The sequence below is a fragment of the Centropristis striata genome, chromosome 2 (assembly GCF_030273125.1).
Source record: "Centropristis striata isolate RG_2023a ecotype Rhode Island chromosome 2, C.striata_1.0, whole genome shotgun sequence".
NCBI lineage: Eukaryota > Metazoa > Chordata > Actinopteri > Perciformes > Serranidae > Centropristis > Centropristis striata.
The window spans coordinates 12,467,434-12,488,410 of record NC_081518.1 but is presented as its reverse complement, the minus strand read 5'-3'; the positions used below and the strand labels follow the sequence as shown (position 1 = coordinate 12,488,410).

Sequence of the window (20,977 nt, the reverse complement as noted above, 5' to 3'; positions counted from 1 at the left end):
TTTACACAGGACAAGATAATTAGTCATGCCAAAGTCAGATCAACGATTCTAACTCAATTCAATTATACTTACACAACAACAACCAATATAATAATAAAATAAATATCACGAGTGTCCCATTTATTATGATACATTGATTATTCAAATAGACCTTGTAGTTGAAGAGATATAAAGAGGCTAGGGTTTAACAGGTTAATTGTATTTGTTTGCATGTCCCCAGCCTCTGAGCAGTCCTTTTTGATTCTCCATTGGGTTCAAAGGGCTGAAACCAAAGCACTCTTGCACAACCAGTCATTTATTGACAAAAGGATAAACATATGTGCACTGAATGTCGTGCTGAATAGGCTCAGTGTGCAGAACTGCATGAGGAAAATGTGACAAACATCTGATTCTTCTTAATAAACCATACAATTGTTTTTTGTGGGGGGGTTAAATTGCTGGCCTCTGCTAGGATTGTATTCATCAGTGCACATGAGTGCACACAGGCTGCAGCAACTCAAGGGTCATATTTTGCCTGGAAATAAGGTAAGCACACAACTTGCAAAACAGATATGTGAAGTCATATATACTCAATATGATGTATTGTACTGTGTGTGTTTGTTTTCGGTTTGTTTTTACATTGGAAGGTAAAATATTATTTCTAAGGTTCCTATTTGGTTTACTATGGATTTATACATGAATTTCAATTTGCAAGGGTTTTTTTTTCCATTGTTTCAAATTGCAGGAGAGATGGGGATAGGCTTAAGTGTAGACTATAAAACTTATTGTTTGTTTCAACCTATGTAATTTTAGTCGTAAAGTTTAAAGTAGGACATTTAAAGTTTAAAGTAGGACATTTGCACAAACTAGAAGATGTTACCTTTTAAATGAAGTCTTGTGCTTGCAATTTGGTCCTACAATTCTGCAGTTTTAAGCTTTGATATTTTTTAACCCTTCCCCTGCCCCTAACCCTACCAAGCAGGTGGGTTTTAAGAGGTTAATGTGATTTCTTGCAAGGCAGATCTACTTAATGTCTTACCTCCCGGTTGTGTAGATCACAGAAATGGCAAGCCCTAGTCCCCTGACCACCCATGTGCTGAACACTGGGATGGGTGTCCCTGGCTCCAACATGGCCCTCAGTCTCTATCGACAAGGCCCCTCCACTGATGCCTGGAGTTTGATAACCGCTGGGTAAAAAGCTGAGGAGAACACCCCTAATAATACACTCATAGCAACGAAGTTTAATTATGGGAAAATCTCAAAAAATTACTGGTGATGTATATTTTCACTCATGCTCTCCAATCATACTCTGTCTCAACAGGACGACTAATGCTGATGGACGTTGCCCAGGACTCATTACAAAACAAATGTTTACTCCTGGTGTGTATAGAATGCGTTTTGAGACAGCTCAGTACTGGGAGAGTATTGGAGAGACCTGCTTCTACCCATATGTTGAGGTGAAGAAAAGCCTAAAATGTTGTGTGTCACGTTAACATCCTCAGCTTCTATTCCTAGGTGTAATGCTGCTTTACTTGCTTGTAGTGTCACCATATTTTTGTTACGAGATTAGTGAATTTTTATCCTGATTTAAAAATGTTAATCTCTTTCATGTTTGGTGTTTTGTTGCAGATTGTCTTCACTATAAATGACCCGGGCCAAAAGTACCATGTCCCTCTGCTCCTGAGTCGGTTCTCTTATAGTACATATAGAGGGAGCTAGAGGTCAAGTGATGAAGCTCCTGAGGCTCCCTCCATCTGTTCAACTGTCAGCTACACCGCCACACCACAGGGAGGAACAACTTTGTCTCAGCACCAGCTGAACTGTTACACCTTTGGTATCTCCTTTTGAGTGATTCTTCAATTTGATTAATATGTTATAACTAATATTCCTTTTTCTGCAATAAAAGAAGCATATTACTTGTAAGGTAATTATTAGACTACACACCCATTTTAAACAGTTATTGCAACATACAATGACATTCTTCAAGAGATTCTACCAGACTAACTGAATCTCCCATTGGGGATAAATAAAGCAATTTTGATTTGATTGATTTGATTGACTTGATTTGATGAACTGGGAATGCACAGTATGGATTTTTTTTCAGCTAATACCAATAACTTATATATATAAGTTATATATGATAACAAATGCATTTTGTCATTTTTGTATTTTAAACAGGAGTTCATAATCTGTACTTAAAGGCTAAGATCTAGTGAGCAAAGATGGATGATTTAATACTTCATGGCTTTGACCTATCCAACTCTAACTGACATCACTATTGTTAGCAGAGCAAAAACAACAGAATCATTCTGACTCTCATAAAATAAATAAATAAAAAACTGACCTTTGCTTTTATAGAGCATTTTGCCTCAGATTTCAAATTAAATGCTTTGACATAATCTGTCAAGTCAGACATGCTAATGTATTAGATACTCAAGGAATAAGGAATAATCACAATACAACTTGCAACCCTATAGCCTAATTGACCTAAGATGACATAATAAATAATTTTTCCTGTCATCTTATTTTTTCTTTTGTCAACATGCATGTGAATCAGCTGCTGTAGTCATTTTTTTCAGAACCTAAAAACTCACTCTGTATAAATGAATGATTAATATTCAAGTTTTGTATTATTAAAATAAAACATTAAATAAAGTGTATTTTATGACCACTGTTCTAAAAGTCTATAAAAACTGTCAATCTGTCTGTATGAGTACTCTCAAAATCATAGCTCAAAATGTCAAAAAGATAAATTAACAATAATCTAAAAAAACGGTAAAACTTAGTTAGTTAAGGATATTTTACAGATTATTTCTTTAAAAATACTGATAATGTGAGGAAATACCTGCATTTAAACGTATATATGGGCTATATCTGATTTAACCCCCCCCCCCAACATTAAATCTAGTTTTGCTGCGAGATAACAGAAAGTTGCCTTGATTTTTCATTCAGCAATATGATGTGTATTTTTTGTATTTTTTACATAGAATTCACCGTAATTTACCACTCAAGACCATTAAGGATCGAATAATACCGTAAAAATGTTTCGGCCCATTTTATTAATTTATAGATTTCAACTTCCAATATTAATATTTGTATGTATGTGTAATATTTTAAATAATACAGTATTTTTCATTATTAATATATTATTTTGGTTTATTTTGCGCACAACTCGTTTTTATTATGCGATCCTTACTCTGGGCTCGATTGCTCTACCCGATCCTTCGATTGATTTTTTCGATGTTCATTTCACTCGCCTGAACTAAGTAGGGCCTTGCCTCTGATGCCAGTTTAGGGTACATTTTATTACGTTACCCGATCACTTTTCAGTCTTCTCGGTCCAGTTTTACTATTGTAAACCATGGCAGACGACGAATTAGATGCAATTAGGCGGCAGAGAATGGCGGAGCTACAAGCAAAGCACGGGGTAAGGACCAAACATGAACCGAAGCGTGTTTGCGGCCGCCTTATAAGGAGATGCTGAGCTCACTGCTAGCTAGTGGTGCTAAACCAGCCGCCACAACTCTACTAATTTAACTGTCACTCAAGTAATATACATAGCCCATTCATGAGAGATGTGCTAAATGTAAATAAAGTGCAACTAACTAAATTCTGTTAGCTAGATAAGTCACAATAACCATCATCGGCTCGCTTTACATCACACCCCATTGACAGTGACAGGGTTAACACTGAACAACGAGTTATGAAAAATGTATCTATTTATAGTGTTTTTGGCCAAATTCACAAGTATACTCTAGTATGGCGAGTTTAGTTTGAGTTGAGTGGTTTTTAGATGATCTGTTAACATGACAGTTTCACAACATAAATATTTCTTAACAAATAGGTAAAGGCAGTTCTTTGTTTATTGGTTGACTGAAATCTTTATTTCGAACATGCACCGTGTAAAAAAGAAAATAAACAAACCAACAAAGGAATAAATCAATTCTAATTGATCTAAGACTAGATTGTGAGGTCATTATCAAATTTTAAGAGAATATTTGGTTGATATGAAATCCTTTGACTGTCTAGTCCTACAGTTAGATACATGCATGAATACAACTAATATGTGATGTTTCACATGTTCTTCCAGGATGGTTCAAATAACCAGCAGCAAGCAGAGGAGGCCAAACAGAGGTAAGCTATGTTAATCAATTTAAAGCATACACATAGACATTGTAGTGACTCAATTCTACTTAATTCCAGTACAGTTTTTAGTACTCGCATACATAGGCCTTATATTAAAGAACTTGTGCAGTGAAAGAGCTGATTACTCTTACGGAGTCACAGTGAATTTTACAGTGCTTGTACTTAAAATATTAAACCTGTCAGGGTAGTTGTGGGACCAAGCCAGTGTTCTGATGCCCTGCCAGTTCAATACATTTGTCTTCTTGTTTTCCTATTACTGTTCTTTGTGCTAGATCCAAACAGTAGTAGGTAGTGCTAATGTGTTGTTACTTTCTATTTGCAGAGATACAGATATGAGGAACTCTATATTGGCTCAAGTCCTCGACCAGTCTGCCCGTGCCAGATGTAAGTGTGCTCTCACATTTGTTGTTTACCTACATAAAGGGATTCCTATGGGAATAATTAGACCCCGACCGACATGTGATTTCTGAGGCCGATGCTGATATTATAGGGGAAAAGTTCACCGATTGGCAGCCCATATCGTGAATTGTTGAGCTTGAATGTAAATTAACGTTTTACGTGTATTTTGCACTGATGTGACTATGTAAAGGTACACAGAACAAATACAAGCAAATACATTTATTAAATAATATTTTACACAATTATACATTATAATATTTATTACATTGTCAAACGATTCTAGAGATGAAAACTGAAAAAAAAAATGAATGGCTGAATAGTACTGTATTTTCAGTAGTATTCAGCTATTAACCATTTATTTATTTTTATTTTTATTTTATTTTTTTTTTATTGGTGAAATGACGTAACAAACAGGTGACATGAGAGACAAATACACTACATCATGTGGACCACAAGTAGAGGCGGTAGACGTATAGCGCAAACAAAAACAAAGAAAAACATGAATGACAAACGATTTGCACAGAGGCATCACAGGTGTATGTGTGCGTGTGTGTGTGTGTGCGTGTGTGTATGTGGATGAGGGGCAGATGCTACGAAATATTTATAAAAATATATAACATGGCTCATTTATATGTATCACACAATGAAAATAAATAGGCAAACAAAGCAAGAAGCGCCAATGAGAGAAAACAAATAAACAAGAATAAATAAAATAACTAATTAAATAAATAAAAAAAAAATTTTTAAATGGTAATATTAACCCAATATAAACCAACGCGTCATGACAGTGACAACCACAACAACAACATACGTCGCAGTGGGGGGGGCGAGGCCAGGCCAGAGCGTCAGGGGGGGCAGCTACTAACCATTTAAATAAATAATAAAGAAAAACAAGAAATAGCTAAATGAACATCAGCCATCAGTCAATTATTGAAAAAAGTAAGTGCTTGATGATGAGGATACACATTTGTAATACTGTTCTGAGCAGTAAAATTGCCTTTGTACAGTACAGGGCAAAAGTTTCGACACACACCTACTCATTCAATGTGTTTTTCTTTATTTTCATGACTATTTAAATTGTAGATTCTCACTGAATGCATCAAAACTATGAATGAACACATATGGAATTATGTAGTTAACAAAAAAAGTGTGAAATAACTGAAAACATGTCTTGTATTTTAGATTCCTCAAAGTAACCACCCTTTCCTTACTAGAATATAAGACATGTTTTCAGTGATTTCACACTTTTTTGTTAAGTACATAATTCCACATGTGTTCATTGATAGTTTTGATGAATCACAATGTCAATAGTCATGAAAATAAAGGAAACACATTGAATGAGAAGGCGTGTCCAAACTTTTGGCCTGTACTGTATATCAGCAAGTCACCGCCGGCATGCCAGCATTATGAATGTTGGAGAAAAGAATCATAACAAAATTTGTAACACATCTAATGAAAGATTTCTGTTGACTCTAATAAAGGTGTCCTACAGGATTTCTGGAAGACACCTCTCACTGGGTTTTGAAAGAAATGTCCAGGTCTCTACTGAAACTGTATTGTGTGATGAATAGGCTGAGATTTACACCTAAAAATGCAACTCTTATTTGAACACAGAGTGGTAAAATAATTATGTTTTTCCAGTGAGCAATCTTGCTTTGGTGAAGCCGGAGAAGGCCAATGCAGTTGAAAACTATCTCATTCAAATGGCTCGTTTTGGGAAGTTGGCAGGAAAGGTAAGAACATGACCTTCTGATGCATGAAGCACTGATTATGTTGATATTCTTCATTGTGCCAGCAGTGTAAAGAATGAGTTTTCTCTTTTGTGAGATTTCGGAGTCGGGCCTGATCGAGATTCTAGAAAAAGTCAGTCAGCAAACAGACAAGAAAACAACTGTCAAAGTAAGTTCCACTGAAATATCACCTATGTCTGATTCATTATCAGTTTCTTGTCCATCTTACATCATTTATGCTCTGTATGTCAGTTCAACAGGCGGAGGGTGATGGATTCAGATGATGAGGATGATTACTAACTTCAAACAAGAACCCTGGAACATGCCAAGAAATTGAGAGAGGATACGCTTTGCTGGGACTTTGATACTATCTTTGACCTGTGAGCTGAATCCTGGGAAGCCACACTAGTTTCTGTGTGTCTCTGGAAACTTTCATACCAAGAGGGAAGAACAAAGTGGAGTTGACGCTGTGGCATAAGTGGCTGGGGGATAAAATACACACAGTGACAAAAATAAGAGGCGTGATCTCTTTTCAGTCAAGTGGCCATAAATTTGTTCTGCGTGTGTTGTACCCCTCACACATCATGGCACTGTTTGACTCCTCGTCCCTCTCAGTTGTTATTTTCTTTAATTTCACCATATATGACTTCTGTTCTTTAATCACAAGAAGCTAGGAATAATGCGCTGCTGCTGATGCATTTTATTCAGACGGTTCTGTGAACATACAATACATTGTTCTTGATTCCAGGCCAACATCCCATTAGCTTTGGATGTTGCACTTGGATACTTTTCTTTTTGTTCCCATGTATCTTAAAAGTTTACATAAAAATAAAAAAAGCCTTAAATTCAAATGTTTGTTTTTCTAGTGAACCATTTCTTAAATGATCAGTTATATTAAGAGTCCAATCCTTTTAAAAAGGTTTCTATTTGTTTTACACAGACCATGTTCCTTGGGTCCAGGCACACATTAGTCGGGGTTGTTACAATTCTTGACGCAAGAATAGAAAAACTTTGTAGTATCATCACTCAATATCCTCGTCACCATAGAAAAAGTTAGTTTCTTTATGGATGATTTTCTGTTTCAGCTGAATCAACAATCTCAAGAAATAAAAGATCGCCAAGTGTATCCAACTACTTTTAAAATAAAAGTGTAAAGGAGGAATGTGATTTTATTTTTTTTTATCTGTAAGAAATGTTCTGTATCAAGTCGAATAACACTAAAGGTAATAAGCAAGCTTTATTCCACAATGAACATCTAGTAAAGCAGAATTACTCAAAGAAAAATACTTTTATTATAACTGTTGCTGCATTGCCTTGGTTAAGTTAAGTCAATTTAACATAGCTTTACAGGCAGCATTCATTTTAGAAAACATTTATTTGCATGTTGTGTTCCTGCATTGCCAAGCGGAAGAGGAGAGACCACCATTGGTGTAAGGAATTTTCAGATCCATAATTTACAAAAGTGTAAAATTGCTGTGTTATCTGCAACATGTACTTAAAGTATTGAACGTACAGACATACTGCTTAATTTAGTATATAGCAATGCATAGTTGATAAGGTCATCAAATATGTATACACTTTCTCTCTGAAATGCAGTCTAGATATGAAGTAGTACAAAATAAAAGGTAAATAATTACCTTTTAAAAAGTACTTTACTGCAACATTACACATCACACTGAATATTTTATATAAAATCTGAATTGATTAAAAATAAAAACAACTAACATTAGATCTATAATTAAAATATAAAAGCACTGTATCTTACAACAGAATTTGATATAAAATTACCATATTTACAGTAAAAATTTTTTTAAAGATTTCATAGTGATTTTTTCCTTGGCTTTTTTTTTCTCATTTATATGAATTTAATTCGTCATTAAGTAAATAAACTGAGCCAGGTGTGGGATGGTCCCTGCCCTTGCCCCATTTTCGCACGACCGTGGTCAGATGATCTCTGATTGGCTAATCCGACTGTTTCATCAAAAGGGCTTCACGCTGATTGGTCGCAATGTTAACCACATGTTCAACACCAGCCAATCACGAGTCGCTTTGAAGCAAAGCTATAGTAAGGTTGTACAGTCGGTGTTAGCTTAACTGCGACTGCTAAACACGAAAGGCGCCTGGTTGAGTGTATTTCAAAGTGTTCAGGTATACTTTTATCAGTACAAACATCGGTTTTACATTTACAGCTATGCCCGGGGACAGTATGGACAAGCCAAACATGGTCACATGCACTGCTCCTGTTAATATAGCTGTCATCAAATACTGTAAGTTACTTCTCGATTTATCCTGTGTAGTAGGTTTGCAAGATCCAAACTTAACATTTACACGTGTTTCTTGTGAATCATGTCTCAGTGAATTATCAGCACGAAAGAGTGGATGTGCTGTCGAGCATATTTATATTGTTTCATTGTATTCAGTTATGCACCTTGTACTAAACTTACTTTTCAGGGGGGAAGAGAAATGAAGATTTGATTCTACCCATCAACTCATCATTGAGCGTCACATTGCATCAAGACCAGGTAATGTTATTGAAGCAAGCAGCATTGTCATCAGTCAGACTATGAATCCTGTGTTTGCAGGGAACTGTCTAGCTTTCCAAAGTGCTGCTGCACCTGTCCCAAGCTGCCACAGTTTCCTTGCCCTCATATAAACACTAGGGGGTTAAAAAGAAAAATATCAATACACTTCAATATTATGTTTCGTGATACTGTATTCTCAAAAAGCTTTAAACTAACAGTTAACATGCAGAGATTGTGGCAGACAACGGTTAATTTTGTTTAAAGCCCCTACACAAGATATTAATAATGATAAGAAGAAGAACTATTTGTATAGCATCTATCATACAAAAAAAATCATCTTAAAGTGCTTCACAGTATGGCATTAAAACAAAACTATAATTAACAAAATAATTAAATAAAAACAAGATTAAAACATTAATTAAATATAGAAAGAGTAAAACATATAATTGAAAGGTAGTAGTAAAAGTAGTAAAGTAGTAAAATTTAAATAGAAAAAACATCAAAAACAAACTACATAAGCTAAATACTTGCCTAAATAAGTAGTTAAGTAAGTAAGTTTTTTTTTTTTTTTAAGTCAACAGAGCTTGCAAGTCTAATGTTGCTGAGTAGGGTGAACCACATATGTGGAGCGTTAGAGCTTAAAGAAGTTTTTCCACTTGTTTTTTGGACTACTTAGATAGAAAAGGCATTGTAATCTATCTTCAGATTTATTTATTTTTTATACATATAGTGGTGTGTTCTTCATACTATGTCAGTTTTAATGAAATTTGATTTTGATTTTGCAATTACAATATTGAATTCTAACTCCTGTATGATTTTTGCCACTACACAGCACTACTCCACAAATAAAAGTGTAGAAGAAGGCTATTCCATTTATGCATCTTACAGCATGCTTGTGTTAACTGGTAGTTTCAATTTGGGTGGTCAGTCATGAAATAGACACTATTTCATGCATTGTAACCTGGGTCTTGGAAAACTCTGTAGTGGAAACTTTGGTAACACTTTACAATAACCATCATTTATAGATGGTAAATAGGCCATTTATAAATGGTAAACAGATAGTTTATTAATGTTTAATCATCATTTATAAACCATATATTGGCCATTTAGAATGGTGAATAGAAAATGTAATACGGTTGAACTATAATTTATAAATGCCAAATAGATTACTTAACCATAAACAAACATAATTATTAGTTTATTAATAGCTTTACACTCATTATAACATTTTTAACACCATATTAAGTATGTAAATGATTTCAAAATTATTCTTATACCTTTAAGAAATTGCTTGAAACCATTTAAAGATTAAATATGTATAGAATTTTGTAAATGGTTAATAATAATTGGTTTATAAACCATCTATAAACATCACTTAGATGGTTATTGTAAAGTGTTACTGAAACTTTGTAGCAGAGCTGCTGTTAGAATATGGTATCCACATTTGTGTGACATAAAGACTGTAAAAGGTTATAATGGAAACATTGCAAGATAGTATAGTATAAATGCATGATTTTGATTATGGAAAATATTGACCTTGCCTTTGTGCCTGGATGATCTTGAGGCTAAAGCTTTTGATTTTGGTTTATTATTATTGATAAGACGGCTACAATTGATATGGATCTGCTGTGTCTCCCGTCTTCTATTTAGTTAAAAACAACCACCACAGTTGCAACCAGCAGATCATTTCAGGAAGATCGCATATGGCTCAATGGCAAAGAGGAGGACATAACCCATGCAAGACTACAGTCCTGTCTGAGAGAGAGTGAGTCTGCCTGTTTTTTTTCCTCTTAACCCCTGTGTGGTGTTCGGGTCTGTGGGACCCGTTTTCATTTTTTATTAAAAGAAAAATTAATTTTTCAAACTGAGACTCACTGACTTTGGCTCATTTTCTGTGAAGAACATATATCAGAATACATATTTAATGACCACACACCATACACCCCCCCTACACATTTCTATTACATATAAGATGTCCGGGTCCACTGGACCCGGGGCTAATAGAAGTGTGGAAATTGATGTTCTGTTTACCACACACACGCACCCACACACGCACACACACACAGCAGGCCTAGACAGGAGGAGGACAGAGTGTAGGTACACAGAACATCAGAGGGTCAAATGTGCGAGAAAATGAGAGCAGACAGTGTTGACAAACAATGTTGCAACCTTGTGTGGGAACCGCAGGTGCAGAAACACAAAAGAAGCAGTTCCCACACAAGGACCCAAGATGGACAGCAAAACACAATATACATGCATCAAGTGCAAAAAGTATATCTGCAACACACACACAGTAAAGCTCTGCCCCTCATGTGTTGTACAGGCTAGTGGCTAAAGGCCATGTGTTCAATGGGGCTGATGTGTTGTCTTGACAGATATGTTTACTCTGTGTTCATGTGTTCAGCTTGTGTTGTGCACCTGAATCGGTTAAATTTCAAGTTCAAAGAAATAAAAGTCAGTAGTTTTGAAAAACCTTGCTTCACTTGTAAATGTGTTTCCACTCATATCTTGATTTTAATTGATTTTCTTTATTATGTTTTAAATAATAAGTTATAAATGTGACCTAACAAAGGTAAAGGGCAAATATTAACCATATATATTGTTTATACTGCTTGTAATTGGGATAAGGTAAACATCTGTTCAGTATTTTAACATAAAAGTGTTTGATTGTGAGGCATTAAAAGCCACAAAATGCAACGGGTCCATCAGACCCACAAACGCTGGCTGAGTAACAACAATATGAACATTACACAAGGGTTAAAAGCACAAAGAGGACAAAAACGCAGAGAGAGAGAAAACCATCATGTTCATTTTTCTGTGTTTTGTGTTTAGTTCGAAGACTAGCAAGGAAGAGGCGTAATGATGGGGACCCTGCTATGGATTCAGCTGGTTTGTCTCACAAAGTCCACATCTGTTCTGTTAACAACTTCCCCACTGCTGCCGGGCTTGCCTCCTCAGCTGCTGGATTCGCTTGTCTCGGTGAGAGTGTGCACTAATGACACCATAGTACTAATTTTCTTTAAAGCTCAACAGGTGCTTATAATAAGAACAGTTCACATCATATTTTGTTGCCTGTGTGTTCTACATTCTTCCTCTATCTATTTTTATTTATTTTTTGGTATCTGTTTGTATGTTATGTTATGGTGTTTGTATGTTGTGTATGGACTCTTAATTTTACAGTACAAGTGTTGCATCATGTCTTGTGATTCATGTTTGTTAGCTTTTGTGATTGTCTATGTGTTGTGACTGTACTGACGGTTGTTGTTTTTGTTTTTGTTGATGATCTCAGACAATGGACAATTTGATTTAATGTTTGGACTCCAGGAAGAATAGCTATGCTAATGTGCTGGTGCTAATGGAGATCCAATAAAAAAAAATTTAAAAAAATTCTTCAATATGCCATGTCTATCTCATATTTGATGCATTTCCATTTTACCCACTCTTTCGTCATTGCATTGCAGTTTACACTCTGGCCCGGGTGTTTGGCGTGGAGGGGGAGTTGTCGGGAATTGCTCGGCAAGGTTCGGGCAGCGCATGCCGCAGTATGTATGGAGGGTTTGTCCAGTGGATCATGGGACAGAAAGACGATGGCAAGGACAGTCTAGCCCAGCAGGTGGAGCCAGAGACTCATTGGCCTGAGCTCAGAATCCTTGTACTTGTGGTATGTCAGTTTGTGTGTTTGAGATAGACTGAAAGAATAATTTCTGTCAGTTATGTGCTCTATTTCCACATACTATAATTTCCGAATATAAATGACAATATCTTGCACAACATGTAGAACAAGCAGAGCACAAAATGCACACTTTACTTTAAAATCGTAAAAATTGATATCAGGTGTAATTAATGCACTTTTTTCGCAGGCCAGTGCTGACAGGAAGCCAATTGGGAGCACCTCTGGGATGCAAACCAGCGTACAAACAAGTCGTCTCTTAAAGGTACTTTATACACTTACATTAATTAACAGTGTACTGACATTAATGTCAATACTGTTAAAAAGTGGACAATTATACTGTTGAAGTTATCTTATTGTTACTCATAAGAGGGTCTAATGTCGGTCTTTTCTGTGTGAAGCACCGAGCCGAGTCAGTCGTCCCAGGCCGCATGGTAGAGATGACTGAAGCGGTGCGAAAAAAGGACTTTGCTGCATTTGCTGAACTAACCATGAAGGACAGTAACCAGTTCCATGCGACCTGCCTTGACACATATCCTCCTATATTCTACCTCAACAGTGTGTCTCATCAGGTCATCAATTTGGTGCATCGGTATAACAGACACTACGGGGAGACAAGGGTAAGCAACATGAGACTTCTGTTTCTGAGAAAAGGCAGAAAAATATCGATATAGTTGTTCTCTGTATAATGTTGGACTTCCTTTTAGTTACACTTTTTTTAAATAGCAAACAAAAACAACTCTGACAACAAAAGAAAGCAAATCAAATGTGTTCAAACTGTGGTGGATTAAGATAGCTCTTTGAATGGAAACATGGTGGCTTTGAAGGTAAGGAAATTGTGAAATGGCTCAGTTATGTGTGTACGTGGTAAGTTGCACTCTTTCTTCAAAAGCTATTTAGACCCTTTGGCTGGCAGCGTGTAAGTCTTATAATAATGATATAATAATAATAATAATAATGATACAATTAAACAAATTTACGAAGTGCTTCCGGAAATAAAAACAAAATCCAATAAAGGTGTTATAAAGGAGCATAAAAGTAATAAAAAAGGAGTACACAAGGAGGTGAAAAATGAACTGTGCATATACATACTTGTGTTAGAAATTTGCCTCTGTTCATGCAGCTGGATTTCTGACATATTGTAATGAAGATGTGAAACTTGTGGGGTTTTCTTTATATGACGGTCACAGTCTGCTTGTTCCTCTTTAGTTGGCCTACACATTTGATGCAGGACCCAACGCTGTGATCTTCACTCTGCAGCAGCATGTTCCTGAGTTTGTTCAGGCCGTTCAGCATTTCTTCCCCCCAGAGACCAACGGGGGACAGTGAGTTCACAGTTACCAGACTTACTTAGCTTTACAGTCCTCTGCAAAATGTTACAACATGTATTGCAAACTCATTAATTTATCTCAAATAGAATTCATTTGCATTATTACACAATGATAGATGGGGTTTTGGGCTCCAATTTAGCAGTTTTACGATGTTGTTTTTTAAGGTGTGTTTGCTTCCAGTCTCTGAAATGAGTCATTGAATGTTTCTTCCTTCTCTGCAGGTTTATTAAAGGTCTTCCAGTTAACAGTGCTGCTCTTGCTGAGGAGCTGAAACAGGCCATTGGTCTAGAGCCCATGCCAAAGGGATTAAGCTACATTATTAGTACCAAGGTACACACATACCCACAGGTGTAATCACAATGTAGCTCAGGTGTTTTATCAGTCTACTTTAATAATAAATGAATAATAACAAAATAAATAAAAAGTAAATTAATATCAATTTGATCTGCTTTTGATCCATAAGTCTTGATGTGTTTGCTTAAAGCTGCACAATATACAGTAGAAAGAGCAGATATATCAATTGTCAGATTGCGAGACAGGTTTCAAATTCATGTCCCCATTTCCTTTAAGCATTCTCTTTCGTAACACTGTGTTGCACTAATTCAGTTTAAATTGTGATATACTTTCCTGATGTTACACTAAACAGTTAATCCAACTTTTGACCGCCAGACTTTATTAGCACAAGCTTTTAAATTGCATTTTTACATTTTAAGACCTAGACACTTATTTCTGTGGTATGAGGAAGTGGCGTGATCTTTTCTTGTTCTGTGTTTAAGGCTGGACCAGGCCCTCGTGTGGAGGATCTAACTCAGCATCTACTTGGATCAGATGGGTTGCCTAAGGAAACTGTGTGATGGCCTTCAGCCCTAAATGGAAAAAGTTCCAATAAGCAATAAGGAAGTCAATTGAGCGTTAAATGGAATTGGCATTAGACAGAAGTAACTAGGTTTTTACAAATCACACCAACACCAGACACCTTTCTTACTGTTGTGGATGCGTAAATGTATCAAACTGTACTGCTATCTCTTTATTGCTCATTTCTCTGTCTACAGATCTCTGTCCGATCTGAGCACATGCTTGTGCTTATGAGGCTTTACATTTACATATGTATGTATGTGTTTAAAGAGGGTGTTATAATTATAGTCACTTTAGGGATGTTTTCATTTTCATGTTATGAGAACATAATTTCAGACCTTCAGCACATACCGGTACTTAAATTTTGTCAATTTTCCTGTGTAATACTAAATAAATATATTTTAGTCAATATAATTGTTTCTTGCTGTGTCTTTTTCTGGTTCCAGATCCAGTTTTGTTTTCTGTAAGAGACGGGTGCAAAAGAAAAGGCAAAACAAAAAACATGTTTATAACATTCATTCTGAAATGTTCAGACTGACATATGTAGCTCAGCAAGGACTAAAAATGTTCTTTAAAAAAAATCCCCCAAGTCAACTATAAAAATATAATTCCTTTATCCTCTATGGCAAAAATCAGATGTCTTTGAAGAGATATGTTTTTAAACATTATAAACAATAATCTGCTTTAAACGGACAGCAATTAGCAAGATTTACAAGCTTTTTACGTACTACATTAGTTGGTTTTGGTGGAATGTAACTAAGTACATTTATTCAACTACTTTGCTTAGGTAAATTTTGAGGTACTTGTACTTTACTTGAGTATTTCCATCTAATGTAATATTTTTTACTTCACTACATTTTAGAGGCAAATACTATAGAAATTACTTTTTACTCTACACTACATTTAGCTTTAGTTACTATCAGGTCAAGATTTAACATGAAAAATATGATCAATTTATGCATGTTTATAAATTTAACCACATAACAGTATATTAAGTAGGTTGCAATTAGCCCTACCTGGACAATACTAAAATACTGCTTTCATAAATGTTTCAAAAATAATACAATAATATATTTGGAATATATATAACAATCTGAGTGGGTTCATTCTGCCTATTGACTACTTTTACTTTTAAGTTAAATTTGGTGCTGATACGTTTGTACTTTTTTCTTCAGTAAGTTTTGAATGCAGGACTTTTACTTTCAGTGGAGTAATTTCATAGTATGGCATTAGTACTTTTACACAAGTTCTACTGCTACTTCTACAACTTCCACAACTGTTCATTAGCTGGTTTAATATTTTACTTTACCTGTCTGGTGAGTTGGATTGTTTAGCTCCGCCCCTCCCACTTTAGTCCTGCACTGTTCGGAAATGACGTCTGAAATGGCGATTGGTTACGCCTTGTCTTTCAGTCTGCACGTTAACACACCTCGCATCTCGTAAATACACTTTCTTCCTTGTAGAAACAATCAGAGCTGTGAGTCTCTGGTGAGTCCCCGCAGTTTTCGGAGGAGCTGATAAAGTCAACTCGATGGGGAAAATAGAGTGGGCGATGTGGGCCAATGAGCAGGCTCTGGCTTCGGGACTCAGTGAGTAGAAAAACTTTTAATTATCTTTTTTTCATAGAAATATTTGTGTGATCAACTAAATTTTGCATTTTAAGCCTTGTACACTGGTTCAAGCCTGCAAGGTTTTAATAAGAAAATTATTAAAAATTAAGTGTTTCAAAGTTAAGTTCAATTTAACATAAGCTTGTCTCTTTCAGTGGAGTCATTATTATATATTGTTTGTCATAAGTTTTGATTTTTAATCTTTCTGCTTCCTTCTTTCAGTTCTCCTCACTGGAGGCGTGGTGGGGGTGGCTGGTCAGTTCAGAGGCTGGCAGTTTGCTGCTTATGCTGTGTATCCTTTAAACTTTGCATAAACCAGAATGATGAGTTTAATCTAAAGAAGTGAAACTCAAGTTTCCTGACAATGTTCACTATGCAGTTCAGTGGTCCCACTTTAGATATTTACTGTCATGAGTGACGTTTCTTTAGCAAAACTGAAGTCTGTGCAGAATAAAATTGTAGCAAAATACTTGTTGTTCAGCCTTTATATGACAGCCTTTAAGTACAATTGCTGTAAAGAAATTCAACAATCGCAAGCCTAAAAGTACAGGTGTGGTTTGGGGAAGTTAAAGCCACTAATGGTATATACTTTTGGCAAGCTATCATTCAAAGCTTTCCTTGTATATTCAGTTGAACCTTTATGTAATATGTTTCAAGTGTGGCTGCTTATATTTTTATCACATGTGAATCTTTTGTTTTTTTATTGGTGAATACACAATGCTAGAAGTAGAAGTTTTTTTTCATCTGGCATTCTTTACATTTTCTGCATATATCAGTCCATCTATCATCTTCAACACCTGCTGAACCTGCACACAGTCACAGATGTTCATTCAAATTTACTTTGATGTCTTATCGTAGTTATTGTGTGAATTACTGAACCATGTGAGATGAAACAGCCTTGACAGATAGATAGTGCTGCTGGGGCGTTCGTGTGTCTACTTGAGTATCCCAGAAGCAAAAGAACCAAGGGCACAAGTGTGGAGAGAACGTAAGTGATTTCTTTTTCATATATTTTAGTTAGTTACAACATGGAGACTGTACTCCATAGAACACTTTCTGTGATGATTGCCATTCATTCTTCTTCATTCCTGTGTCTTGTTCTCCCTCAGGGGCCAGTATTGTCTCACCGTGTGTGTGAAATCCTTTGGGCCGTTGACAAGAAACTATTATGTCAGAGCCTTTTTACATGCAGCGTGAGTTCATCAGACTTCACTTTGCTAGACAGCATTCCTCTCATTCACAGTTTATCTCTCAGCTAGAGTCTATTGTCTTTAAAGGTCATCTCTCTCTCTTTCATAGACTGTGTGTACCTGGAGGCTTTATGCTGGCTACTGTCCTCGGATGCGTCTGCCTCGGCATAGCCAGCCTCATCTACCTTGCGGTAAGTTAGCAGCTTTCACCACGTGAATGTTATTGCTGCTGTTATGGCAGGTCAAATGTCGTGAACTAAAGCTGTAATATGAGGCAGGAAGTGGCCAGGTGACGGAAACAAGGAAATGGAAACAAGGAAGAGATTGTTTCATTACTGGTACCTCTCTTGAGACATGGCTCTGCAGTTATGAAATCTGAGCTGTCACGGACGTGCCTGAATTCTTACTAACTGTGGCAGCCAAAGTTATAAAGCTTTCTAGGCTGCACCGTTTACCTAATTTTAATGATGCATACAGCTTTTAGTGTACATGATAAGGGCCAGTGTTTTGTATTCCTACATTATAGTTGCTGGGGTTTGAACAATAGTTTCCATGCTTAACTTGATCTTACTACAGTCAACCATTATTGACTTGTACTCTTTGTTATCTTCTTGGTTTCTAGGCAGCCATCCGAGGTGAACACTGGGAACCCATTCTTCCGAGGAAGGAGGTGACCCGAAAGCCACCACAAAGTGTGAAGGAACCTCCTCAAAATCCCCCACCAAGACCCCCTCCGGACACGCGCAGGAAACGGGTCGACGACCTGGAGGGAGCAGCCTATGACAACCCAATCCCTGTTGGCGACTAACCAGTCCATGTTCCCATCCTCTGTTTCCCCACCCCGCCTGAGATCACAGTGGGACGCCACCAGATTCGGTGATTCTGGAAAAATTCATAGTTTTCTGAAGTTAAGTGAAACATGTGACTGGACTGCATGTTGGGTCCACGTCTCCTTACCTCAGTCTGCATGACCTGAGAAATATCTTGAAGACAAATGTTTAGAATTCAAATGAAGAATTTAACTTTTGAACAAACCACAGCCAAAGACGATAGATGTAAATGCTACAGCTGCTAAGTGGCAACCAAACACAAAGGTTGTCAAGTAAAAAGATTGTTTTCTGTTTTTTTTTTATTATGCTGTCATAAAAGTGCAAATCAAAACCTGTTTTCTGTTTAAACCACCATACTGTTTATTTTATTCCGTTTTGTATCCACTGTATTGTGTTGCTGTGCATAGGCCTGACAATATATTGTTTTATGAACTTGCACTCTTTCATTTATTTCTTGAAGTCAAATTATCGCATACTGGAGAGCTACATAGCACTGCTTGCATGGAATAAATGAACATTTTGGGTTTTTAGCTGTCTCAGACTGATATTAGACATTAACTATTATTTTCTGCCTGTACTTTGGTGTCTTGTAAATAAATCCCTCGAGAACCTGAATCATGGTCTGTCCGAGTCTGTACTTTCACATGTCTACTCAAGTTTCCTTTGGGGGATTATTTTAAGTAATGACTTTTGCAACTTCCCCCTTACGCAAAAACACTGAATTTCATTACATCAGAATTTCCCTCTTGCATATTGAGTGTTTCTTGTCACTCATTGTTTGTCACGTTGCCATCCTTTGTGAGTTGTTCATTTTAGTTTATTAATACATCTGGTTAGTTGTCAGACAAGTTCTGCATGTTTGTGTCATTTCTATTGTCTTGTCTTCAGGTTCACTCTTTGTCGCCCACAGCTGACCTGTGAAGCAGCTGTAGTCTGTTTGGATACCACAGAGGTGCAATGATACTTCCTCATTTTAGTTTGTGGGGCTGAAATGAGAGACCTGCCACCAATCTAATCTAAGTATTTACTGGCTTAACAGTATTATGATCAGATATGTATGCCTCATGAATACCTCTAAGTAAGGTTCCTGTAGTGTCTTTTATTTAAAAAATAAAAGAATCACTTTGTTTCGTAAGCAATAAAAAAGTAAATTGATGTTTTCTAAATTCACTATATTTCCCAGCTTGTAGTACATTTTTAATCTCGCCTGCATCCTTTAGGCGGTTTTACTCAGGCCAATGCTGCCACCTGCTGCTGTACAAGAGAACTACAAACACCGCAGGTTGATACGGAGCAGTAGGCTTGTGTAAGACTTTTTAAAGGAATTAAGTAAAGCTACAAAACTTTCTGCATGTTGGTGCCCCAACACATGCAACTGGTGTCCTGTTTCTTAATTATTTGCATGTATCATGGTATTTTGTTTTCCCATACTATTACTTGTGCTTGTCACACTATTCAACTCTTCATCCTCTAATAATCTGTTTAACTGCTTTATATCACTTGCCTTCTTTTGTGCCTTTTTTATTGGTCTTTATTGGTCCTTCTAGGCACAAGCTCAGAGACCTAAAGTGTATGGGACACCAGTGGCCTTCCCCTGCAAAATGTCACTCAAAAGCCTTAAAAGCTTTTTAAGGCTTTTCAAGGAGACCATTACCAAGCAGTAAGTCAAAATGACCATTAAGAAACATAAAAAGAGCACAAAGAAACACCAAATGTCTAAAACAACTACAAAGAAATGCAAAAACAGCTGCAAAGATATGCAAAATGATTTGGAAATGGACAAAACAACCAAAAAGAGACAGAAAATGAATACAAAGACACACAAAGAAAATACATACTAAAAATGATTGTGAAAAGACACAATAAATTGCAAAAAACCACAACCACAGACAAAAAAAGAAACTACAAGACCACAAAAGTGATCACAAAGAGACACAAACTCCCACAGACACGTAACAACCATAAAGAAACAAAAACACCAAAAAATAGAGGTTAAACAACTACAAGTCTGTCTTACTCCTATTAAGGAGAGGTGGTGGGGCCTTTTGCATGTCTGTGCCCAAGGTCCCATTGTTTCATAATATTCAATAGTGGCTGATTTAATATGTGGTCCTAAAGAAAACTTTTTTAAATTGGCACACTTATATTGACACTGATGATCAATCAAAGTAATTTCAAACTTGCGGCCCGCGGGGCAATTGTTACCCTTGTGATGATATTTTGTGGCCCCCACCTTGATATGAGAGTTTAATGTGAGTTTTATATGAATGCCATTTAACTGTGTTGTGTGTGGAAAGTCCCTTTAATTACTTTTTTTGGTAATTTTGTGTATTTTTTGGTGTCTTTTTTAAAATAATAATTTTGTGTCTTTTTGGTAATTCTGTCTTTTGTTGGTCATTTTGTTTCTTTTTTAAGTAATTTGTTTTTTCTGTCATTGTGTGTCTTTCTTTTTAAATAATTTTGTGTCTTTTTTGGTAATTAAGTGTGTATTTTGGTAATTTTGTGTCTTTTTTGTAATTTTGTGTCTTTTTTAAGTAATTTAGTGTTTTTTTCCAGTCATTTTGTGTCTTTTTTGTAATTTTGTGTCTTTTTTGGTCTTTTGTGTCTTTTTTGTCATTTTGTGTCCTTTTTTTTTTTTTTTTTTTAGTAATTTTCTGTCTTTTTTTGGTCATTTTGATACTGCCTCCAGCGGTCCATTTGAGTTTAAGACCCCTG

The 20,977-nt window shown here is 36.2% G+C and overlaps 4 protein-coding genes across 4 annotated transcripts; all 4 read left to right on the top strand.

Moving 5' to 3' along the window:
* Positions 1–315: 315 nt before the first annotated feature.
* On the top strand, positions 316–2,025 carry LOC131989946 (5-hydroxyisourate hydrolase-like). Its single transcript, XM_059355331.1, has 4 exons — positions 316–525; positions 1,034–1,170; positions 1,301–1,436; positions 1,609–2,025. The coding sequence occupies exons 1-4, from the start codon at positions 472–474 to the stop codon at positions 1,696–1,698; spliced, it is 417 nt and encodes a 138-aa protein (XP_059211314.1). The 5' UTR covers positions 316–471; the 3' UTR covers positions 1,699–2,025.
* Positions 2,026–3,198: 1,173 nt separating this feature from the next.
* pdcd5 (programmed cell death 5) lies at positions 3,199–7,105 on the top strand. The gene is made up of 6 exons (XM_059352498.1): positions 3,199–3,406; positions 4,070–4,113; positions 4,448–4,509; positions 6,166–6,257; positions 6,352–6,423; positions 6,507–7,105. The coding sequence occupies exons 1-6, from the start codon at positions 3,341–3,343 to the stop codon at positions 6,552–6,554; spliced, it is 384 nt and encodes a 127-aa protein (XP_059208481.1). The 5' UTR covers positions 3,199–3,340; the 3' UTR covers positions 6,555–7,105.
* Positions 7,106–8,336: 1,231 nt separating this feature from the next.
* Positions 8,337–15,046, top strand: mvda (mevalonate (diphospho) decarboxylase a). The gene is made up of 10 exons (XM_059352473.1): positions 8,337–8,521; positions 8,706–8,776; positions 10,427–10,541; positions 11,609–11,755; positions 12,238–12,437; positions 12,637–12,711; positions 12,848–13,066; positions 13,656–13,771; positions 13,999–14,107; positions 14,554–15,046. Exons 1-10 carry the CDS (start codon positions 8,446–8,448, stop codon positions 14,629–14,631), a joined length of 1,206 nt encoding a protein of 401 aa, XP_059208456.1. The 5' UTR covers positions 8,337–8,445; the 3' UTR covers positions 14,632–15,046.
* Positions 15,047–16,019: 973 nt separating this feature from the next.
* On the top strand, positions 16,020–18,877 carry LOC131988079 (cytochrome b-245 light chain). Its single transcript, XM_059353090.1, has 6 exons — positions 16,020–16,221; positions 16,465–16,534; positions 17,156–17,230; positions 17,352–17,435; positions 17,542–17,623; positions 18,055–18,877. The coding sequence occupies exons 1-6, from the start codon at positions 16,164–16,166 to the stop codon at positions 18,238–18,240; spliced, it is 555 nt and encodes a 184-aa protein (XP_059209073.1). The 5' UTR covers positions 16,020–16,163; the 3' UTR covers positions 18,241–18,877.
* Positions 18,878–20,977: the final 2,100 nt, after the last annotated feature.